This window comes from Esox lucius, chromosome 23 (assembly GCF_011004845.1).
Source record: "Esox lucius isolate fEsoLuc1 chromosome 23, fEsoLuc1.pri, whole genome shotgun sequence".
NCBI lineage: Eukaryota > Metazoa > Chordata > Actinopteri > Esociformes > Esocidae > Esox > Esox lucius.
In genome coordinates this window covers 15,649,067-15,658,920 of record NC_047591.1, presented here as the reverse complement: position 1 = coordinate 15,658,920, position 9,854 = coordinate 15,649,067, and the positions used below count along the sequence as shown (strand labels likewise).

General features: G+C 40.0%; 1 protein-coding gene across 6 annotated transcripts in view; it reads right to left on the bottom strand.

Moving 5' to 3' along the window:
- Positions 1–840: 840 nt before the first annotated feature.
- The window catches only part of si:dkey-5i3.5 (uncharacterized protein LOC565091 homolog), a 43,495-nt gene continuing 34,481 nt past the window's right edge, over positions 841–9,854 (bottom strand). For 2 of the 6 annotated variants that reach the window (XM_034290234.1, XM_020042712.3), the window contains exons 2-3: positions 2,529–3,169; positions 841–2,282 (exon numbers count right to left, since the gene is read on the bottom strand). In XM_034290234.1, coding sequence (XP_034146125.1) covers positions 1,930–2,282; positions 2,529–3,147 — 972 coding nt within the window. In that variant the 5' untranslated portion in view covers positions 3,148–3,169 and the 3' untranslated portion in view covers positions 841–1,929. The other 4 variants (XM_020042715.2, XM_020042713.3, XM_020042711.3 and 1 more) reach the window with 4 other exon arrangements.

Here is a 9,854-nt window from a genome sequence, read left to right as displayed (position 1 = left end):
GAATTGTAGGCAGTCTGAAGATGTGGGTTCTAGGTAGTTATTTTTGACCACCTGTGAGAATAAATTCTCTCCTTCAAGTGGCAATGTGTAGAATCCTGTCTCTATAATTTACAAGAATTAAACTATAATTTACAAGAATATAATTTACCTGAATTAAAACAATGACACAACTTGTCTCCTACCCCTTTTCCCTTACCGAACAGGACTGGAATATTATAAAAAATATATGTGACACATTACCGGCAGATGTCTTCCGGATATTTACGCCTGCAGTTATGCTAGTAATACAGCAGAAATCTTACATATGCTCCCTTCAAAACAAAACTGTAAGTGTTTCACCTTAACATGCGATTACAATAGAGCAGATTAACAGCAATTGCATGTACTCTAACAATGTATGCAAAAAATAACTCAAAGCAGGCCTGCTCAGCCCTGTTCCTGTAAAGCTACCTTCCTATTGGTTCTCCAACCAACTTACCACATCTCATTATAATTACTCATTGTATAAACAGTGCTAGGAGAGAAAACCTGCAGGACAGTAGACCTCCAGGAACAATGTTGGGCAGCGCTGTCTTAAAGCCCTCACCAACCCACATCTCCATCGTGTGAATGGTACATTGTAAATTATTAATAATTAACAAGCATTTTTTAATTACACCAAACAGAAATATAAACACTAAATGTTCAAAGACTGTGTTAAGTTATCCTTCATATAAGGCAGGGTTTCTCAACCCTACTCCTGGACGCCCCCTCTCCCTGCCCTAACATACCTGATGTAGCTCATGAAGGACTTGATAATGAGCTGATCATTTGAATCAGGTGTGACAGAGCAGGGAGAGATCTAAAACACGCAGGGCAGGGGGGCGTCCAGGAGCAGGGTTAATATAAGGAAATCTGTCAATTAAAATACATTCATTAGGCCCTAATCTATGAATTTCATCTGAAATAGGCAAGGAAGCTCAGAAACAATAGTTTACATTTTCAAATTTCAGATGTAATGAAGAACCTGCACATCTTTTCTGTGCATCTCACTCCAAAGATAATTAATTGGGTTTAGTTCTAGGGACTGTACAGACCACTCCAGTCAACTGAACTCACTGCATTGCTCCTGGGACTAGTTGAGATAATACAAGCAACAGTGTTCAGATATGCTGTGGTGTTGACATGTTGCAGAATTTGTATCAATAAACTCAACCACCAAAGTCAGCTGTGGGTGTCGTGTTTACGTACACCAGTGACCTTGCTGTTATCTGGTGCTTATGGACAGAGTCATTAATAATATTACATAAGCTCTAAGGCTGTAAAACAAAATCAGTTGAAGACGCTTTTTGGGATTTTTGGCCTCTGGTTGTAGAAGTGGCACTGTTGAGGCAAAACAGTTTCTGGAAAATAGTGGATAATGTCATGCATTTGCAAACATGTGTCCCATATCAACAAAACCACATGCTTTCAAACATGGCTATCTAAAGTATGATTGTGATCGACAATGAATGTAATTATTGAACTAGCACATTGCTGGATTCCACAGAATAAAAAAATTAGTAATGATCAGCGGTCGGGAAATGTAGATATAAATTTGTTATGAATTACACAAAACATTTCAAAAGTAATCAAATTACAAGTGTAAGTGTTAAGTGTTACGTTTTGACATTGTAATTAGCTGAAAATAATAACAATTTGGACCACCCCAACCGGGAGGTCAGTCCGACCAACCCCGTCAGCTTTAGCGGGCACCCAACCTGCCGGAGGTGGTCGCTGGAGCAGGGAAATCCTTGCAGATAAATCTATGTACTGCCCCGCTGAGCTCTTAGCCATATGTCAGTTAACAGCACAGTCCTGCCCCGTGTTATAAGCATTTGTGTTAAACAATGGGTATATAGCCCACCCCCCCACCCCACCCTGGTACATCCGACTTCCACAATGAGCCCTTCACATCTTGGACCTGATCAGGGGCAGATTCAAACATCTCTCCAACGTGGAGAGGTACTCCTCTGGGTGACAGCGCAGGTGACCGGCGTGGACAGACTCCTTCCACTTCTTGGCATCCACGGTGACGCCCCTCCTCCTCCACGTGTCGATGATGGCCTCCACGGCGACGGGGTCACACAGCGCATCGTTTTCGCAGAAGAAGAAGAGGGCGGGGGCGGTGATGGGGTTGTCGTAGATCACCTTGATGGCCCGGTCATAGTAGTCCACCGTTTTGGACTTGAATAGCCAGAAGTAGAACATGGCGGTATGTCGCACCAACGGCTCCACGCGAGGGAACATAGTCTTGCCCAAACCTGCACACACACAATACATATATGATACTTATGTCCAGCTATAGCAGGCAAATTACAACTAGCATAATTGTTAGGTGAATCAGATAATGTCCCCATACAAAACCCAAGACACAACGATTGCACGGACAGACACTTGAATGGGACCTTGAACAAAGCATAACGGCAATGCTGTACATGCAGTCGGGCGGCACTTTCTCTCCATTTCACGCACACTCACGGTTTCAATAGCAGACCTCGTTCTCTCACCCGTAGCCATGTGCTCCAGCGTCCCGACCACCATGCTGTCGTACACATGTCCCACAACCCGCTGGGCCAGGCCCGGGTACTTGTCTGGTGCCCGGACCACCTGGGTAAGCATTTGGGAGAAGGTGTACCCGCCGATGGAGAAGGCATGAACCAGAAGGGGGCGCCCTTTGAAACGATGGTCATCCAGGATGTCCAGGACCTCTGCCGCATACTCCAGCCCCCAGCGGGGCCACAGAAAGTGCCACACGTCGCTATTCACCGTCAGGACGTCCAGGCCGCGGTCCAGGTAGATGTTTTGGTACTTTGCCACAGCGCTGGGCCGGGCACCGAGCCACGGAAAAAGGAGTAGAAGGGGACGGGTAGGAGTGGAGGTCAAGGACGCCGAATGTTTTGGTACATCCGAAGTGGAAGGTGTGAGAGATGAGCTCACGACAGGGTGGGAGGGCAAGTCTGATAGATTGGGGCGGGAGGTGGGAGGAGTGTCCGTCTTAGAGGGGAGAGGGGACAGGGTGGGAGGAGAGTGGGACGAGGAATTGCCCCATGGCGTCCGGCTGGTGTAGTAGTATGTGATGCTTCGCGTCACCCTCTGGACATTGACCCGTCCCACCATCACAGACATGTCTAAATCAGATAGGGAGTAACTGGAACATGGAGTGAGAGACATGGAGTGCAGGATTTAATGTTTAGTTAGAGAGATAAAACACAGGCCAAACAAAACACTTTACATTGAGTCGCTTAGCAGACGCTCTTATGCAGAGCTACCTGAAGTGCATTCATTTGTAAGATGGATATGAGGGAGAACCACACATCTAAGAAATAAAAGGTACATTTTACTCAATGTAAAACTAGCTAGTTGCACAGTCAGTGGTAAAGCCAGATACATGGACATATCCCATGCCAGATTAAAGGGGTCAGGCTAGCAACTGACTCATTTAGTTCAGGTTATAGATCACAGATAGTAGTAAACTGATAGACTCAGTTAGTTATGCAGTTATAGTGCACTACTAGTAAAATAAAAAACAGGAACTAAATTAAATTAGATCCCAACAAACAATAAATCTTATTGACTAACAAAAATGCTAACAAGCTGTTGCACTGCTACAGGTTTGTAAATACTCTAACATGCTCTACATTTCAAACCTACCCAGCTACTTCTTAAAACCAAGTCAAGTCACACACATTAGGCAGCGCTCACAATATTCTGCAAATGAATCCAAGGAAACTTTTGAAAATCCCTACTAGAGATGAAAACCCATCCATTGTATTTCTTTCAACAACAAAAAAATACGTTTTCAACCGACCTTGGTGGGATTATAGAGTCAGTAAAAAAAGTAGCTGTCAAGATTCTTTTTTTAGTTCTGCACCGTCCAGACCACTTCCGTGTCCTGTTTTGCGCATGCCCAATAGATTCTCGTGCACTGCGTTCGCGGCCACGTCAACAAGATCACGTCTAGAATGGATACAGCCTGGTGCAGCGCATGCATAGCGTTCAAGTTAAAGTCGGTTACAGTAGCATCACAGTCCCTAGTTTGAAACTTGTCTATAGTAAAACGGATAGAATTCTTTCGTTTTGATAAGAAATTGTTTATTTGACCCCCACAAGATGTAGACGTAAATGTAAATTTTACGACTACATCTTAAACAACTGTGCAAGAGGGAGGTCTATGGTTATTCACGTCGACAAAACTAATCCCACGAGCATTAAGTTTAGTTTACGTTAAATGCGTATTGCTCACCCATCGTAATGTTTCTAGTCTGGTTGGAGTGTATCATTCCGACTTTAAATCTCAAACCAAATCCTAAACTCTGCTGGGAGTGCCCTACATGATCCGTGTACGATTCGTTCATTGGTTATCCCACAGTAAACAAGGTGACGGAGAACCAATACAGCGCTCGTTTTCCGTTTTATGTTATTTCAACCTGGGAAAAATATATAAAAATCACACTATTCGCGTATGGCAAGCCGTTTTAACATTTATTCGCTATACTTGACTATACGGAATTAATGACAGATATCAACACCGTAATTTTGACTAGTCGTAATTACATTGTGACTAGTCAGAATTTTGATTCATATCTGTGATATTATTCTGACTAGTCAAAACTACAGTTAAATATATCTGTAATTCAGTTTCGACTAGTCAAAATAATAGTTGCAGTTATTTCAAACGTAATTATGATTTCGAATTGCTTTGCATGACTTTTCTCATGCGAGGCATCAGTTCATATTGGCCCAGCAACACATTTCGGTGTTAGCAGCATTGGCGGTTTTAGTTGTGAATAGAATAGTTAAATCGGGGATTTTGTGGCGAATAGTTTATTTTTATAATCGAATTTTGTACAGGTACTGGTCATAAAATTTGAATATCACCAAAAACTTGATATATTTCAGTAATTCCATTCAAAAAGTGAAACTTGTATATTATATTCATTCATTACACACAGACTGATATATTTCAAATGTTTATTTCTTTTAATTGTGATGATTATAACTGACAACTAATGAAAATCCCAAATTCAGTATCTCAGAAAATTTGAATATTATTTAAGACCAATACAAAAAATGATTTTTAGAAATGTTAGCCAACTGAAAAATATGAACATGAAAAGTATGAGCATGTACAGCACTCATACTTAGTTGGGGCTCCTTTTGCCTGAATTACTGCAGCAATGCGGCATGGCATGGAGTCGATGCTATCTGGGATATGTTTGAATACATCGCTCGATCCTGACTCCTGTAACTATAGATTTCCGCAACGTGATTTTGCCTACCTAAAAACCCCAATTCAAGATAATTGTAATTACATTTTAACTAGTCATAATGAAAGTTAAAGATATCTCCAATTTGAGATATCTCCAATCAAATTTCATTCGAAGATATATAACTTGATAATAGATATCTACAATTACATTATGACTGGCTGTAATTCCAGTTTCAGATATCTTCAATTTAATCAGACTAGTCAGAATTCCAGTTCAAGATATCTACAACTGATTTATGAATAGTTACATCTTTATTTAAGATATCGCAAAAGAACGATCTAGATTTCTTAAATTGAGGGGGATTTAAGATATCTTGAACTGGAATCGTGACAAGTAAGAATTAAATTCAAGATATCTAGAACTGTAATTACAACTTGTCATAATTCAGTTGAAGATATCAACAACAGAAATTGCAGATATCTGCAACTGATTTAAAGATATCTGTAATGAAACATCATAGACATGAATGGCAATAGTCGTTTAAAACTGACTAGTCAAAACTGAATTACAAATATCTCCAACTGCCGTTTGACTAGTCAGAATGTTATAGATAGGCCTATATTGAATTGGAGTTTTGACTAGGCGAAATTATGTTGCAGATATCTGTAAGGTATATCCAGTCTAACGACCGTTAAAACGGCTTGTCATATTCGCTCTTAGTTTCTCACTTAGGATATTGAAAATCAGCACTTGTCAAGGTATGAGGTGCTGCGGAACAGGTCTCCTTTTATTTTGGTTTAATCAAGTGCATCAAGCTGGCTAGCTGATGACCGTTAATTACCTATACCTGACTAACTTTCTGTATCTTCGAATTGCTCTCGACTTGTTAGATGAGTTTCCCTTAAATTGCGTTTGTGGCAAAATAATTACTTATATTTATGGTTGAAAAAACTAGTTAGGTGAGTGACTTGATAATGTTAATGCAGCCAGCCAACATGAATTGGCTGGGCACACGTAGCTATCTAATATATTATGTAGCTAACGTTACCATTTGAAGTAAGCCGTAAACACTACTAAACGTTTTATAGAATGAACTGCGACAAACAAAAGCAAAGCTATTTAGGTTACTAGGCACACAGTTCAATTTGGAATGTGTGAAGTGATAACACTGAAGGGATATTGTGTGTCTGTTTGAAGGTAGTCTGGCAGAGAGCTGAAGCTGAACTGACATGACCCCAGTAAAAGAGAGGGTATCCTACTTGCCAACTGCTGGGTATCACTCTTAGCATGGCATTTGAACGGTAGCCTACTGACCTATCCACCCATATAAACCCATGTGTAGCACTGCTACTGCTAAACCACCACTGGCATCCCTACAACTATAATACTGTCTACCTTCCACTCCCAGCTCCACGTGGCCAGTTTTGGAGTTAAGATTGAGTGTAGCTGTATCTATTATTGAATATTGAATATTATAGATACATATGAGTGTAATAATCTAATGAATGGTGACTTAGCACACTACAACTACATAGTGAGAATTAAGAAGAAAAATATATACACAGAAAAAAACTGCAACAAGAGAAAGCTATAATACACATAACACTGTACACTACCAGCAGTTTAGAAAGAGTACTGTAAACTAGCAGCAATATTGGTGGTGGTATTGAAATTATAGATAGGCCAATGGCAAGTATGGCAATAATATACATAACAATGTAAACTAGCAGCAATTTTTGAAAGAGCAGGATGCGGAGTATGAACATAATGGTAAAAGTATCGAATATTATGGACACTTAGTACAGCAGTGATGATGAGTCATCATTCATGACATTAGATGGCATAGCACTAGATACATTTCCACAAACGATGCCGCAAACAGAGGGGTCCAAGTATGGCAAAAAGTACAAGAAAGACAGTGTACATCAAGTGGACTGTGATGACAGCAAAGCTCTGTGCAGATATCTGCAGAATCTATTACTATAGATTATTACCAAAAACAAGCATAACATAGCCTACTTGTATATATCATATATACACACACATATATATATATATATATATATGTGTGTGTGTATATGGAGGGCAGGCACCTGCCCTCCATATATACGTTGTTGACATTTGATTCTTTTTTGTAAATAATTCTTTGCTTGCTGATGTTAAAATAATGTTTTGCATTTCAAACTCTATTAGTGCCTGCAGTTTAATATGTTGCAGGCTCATTCATTGACTGTAACAGCTATAACAGTATTGGGCTTGTTTTGGGCTTGTTTTTGAAGCTGTGGTTGACTCACGAGAGTTGGCAACACTGGTGGCTATGGCCACATGTGTCAAACCAATTCCAAGGAGGGCATAGTGTATGCTGGTTTTAGATTTTTCCTTTCAATTAGTGCCCGAGTGAGACCTATACAACTAGGTGAGAGGAGAGCCTAACTAATTAGTGACCGTATTAATCAATCAAGAAAAAGATTAAAGTGAAAACATGAGGACACTCCGATGAAACTGATTTGACACATGCTGTGGGATTCAAATTTGGCCCTCGAAGTCAGCCATTATCATTTTACAGCAACTTCGCACAGCCATTGAAAAGGAGTGGACCAACATTCCACAGGCCACAATCAACAACCGGATCAACTCTATGCAAAGGAGATGTGTTAAACTGCATGAGGCAAATGGCGGTCACACCAGATACTGACTGATTTTCGGACCCCCTCAATACAGTGTAACTGCACATTTTAGAGTGGCCTTTTATTGTGGCCAGCCTAAGGCACACCTGTGCAATAATCATGCTGTCCAATCAGCATCTTGATATGCCACACCTGTGAGGTGGATGGATTATCTAGGCGAAGGAAGAAGTGCTCACTAAGACAGATTTGTGAACAATATTTGAAAGAAATATGACTTTTGAAAGTCTTAGATCTTTGAGGTCAGCTCATGATAAATGGGGGCAAAAAACAAAAGTGTTGCGTATATAATTTTGTTCAGTGTATGTACTTTTATTTTGAAGGCGAAACCAGCAGACTTTAGGATTCCACTATTGTGGCTCACGTCCACTGTGGCTAGGTTCTTATAGGTAAAGCCCCAGACCAATGTCGAGCAAGACGACCATCAATGGGAGAAACTTGTTATTAGGGAAAACCCATGTATTAGTAATGCCCGGTACTTGCGCTCTACAATTTAACACTTCTCGAACCCGCAGATGATCGACAATCTGCTCGTTCCTGAATCCTTCTCAATGGCGGACCACGTGAAATTAATGAATCAAAACTGATCTAATAGCTCTGGCAACCAAACATCCTCATTTGCGTCTACAGTGCTTCATTCGCCTTCTGCTCTTTTTTGCGGAGTTTATTTCAAAATATCTGAATTAGAGTGCTGGTAAACCACCCTTTTGTATTCATATGGATAAACAGCGGAACTTTGTAAAGACGAATTATTTTACATGAACATCGCGTTCATACAGTTTTCAGTGTTTTGTTATCATTAGGCCTACTTCAATTAACCAATTGCACGATTTTATGGCACAGTAATTGTAAACCTTCTGCAAGAATTACATTAGCCCATTACTGTTGATCTACTTTAAGAATAACAAAAACTTAATTCTGTAACTTGGAGTGGAGAAGTACGGATTTCTACCTGTCGATTAACCTAGAACCGCGAAATAACGACTATTTTTGAACGGCTCTTTTTGGGGACTTTGTGAACCGAATCGCATATATGAATGGAGCGTTCATTTTGCGCCTTAATTTTAAACTCAAACAACAACGACTTGCAGATACGGTGAAAACGTAGGCCAATTACCTAGTCTTATGCTATATCTGCACTGCAGAATCAATAAGGGCGAGAGTCCATATTTGTGTTCCATATTCATTTTTCCAGTAGGTGTTATGAGTGTAAGATGGCACGTTGTTGCCATCTGTTGGCAGATGTTATTATTGCAACAGCAGTTGCAGTTCGGTGTGTGTACTGTACCGCAACACTCCACGACTCGAATCAATGACTGCCTCATCAACAGCAAAGCAGAAGGGTAACGTCAGTACAAAAACAGAAGGATCTAATAGTTGTACCAGTTGTTATAGTTGAAATGTAAGAAATTCGAATGTGCATATCTCGCTCTAAGAACAATTCTAGCCTTCACAATGGCCTTAAAATAATCCCAAAACTTTTTTTTGTGTGTAAGTTGGTCATAATGAAACAAAACTATTGATGTTTTGTCTCTGTGTTTGTAATACCAATTATCAATACATATATTATGCATTATAAATGTTTCCAGTATGATTACACAAGCATGTATCTCCAAGGAGCAGTTTTTAGAAAGGATTTGTTGCATTATAGCACACAATTTAACTGGTTATGAAACAAGTACATTTTTAAAATAGAAAAATATTTCCTTTGTATGAATAATTTTAAAAGGGTCTAGTTTATGCTGTTATTTTATAAAGAAACATAAACCCATTGTCGCACATTCACCATCCCCGACCACAACAAAACAGCAGTATTAATAGACAACAGTGTACAACACTGCCCCTAGTGCACAACTGCTGTGAGTTAAAACAGGTGGAGAAGAAACATCAGCACTTCATTGGACAACGCTGAATGACTTGGCAAGTAGCCTACTTATGT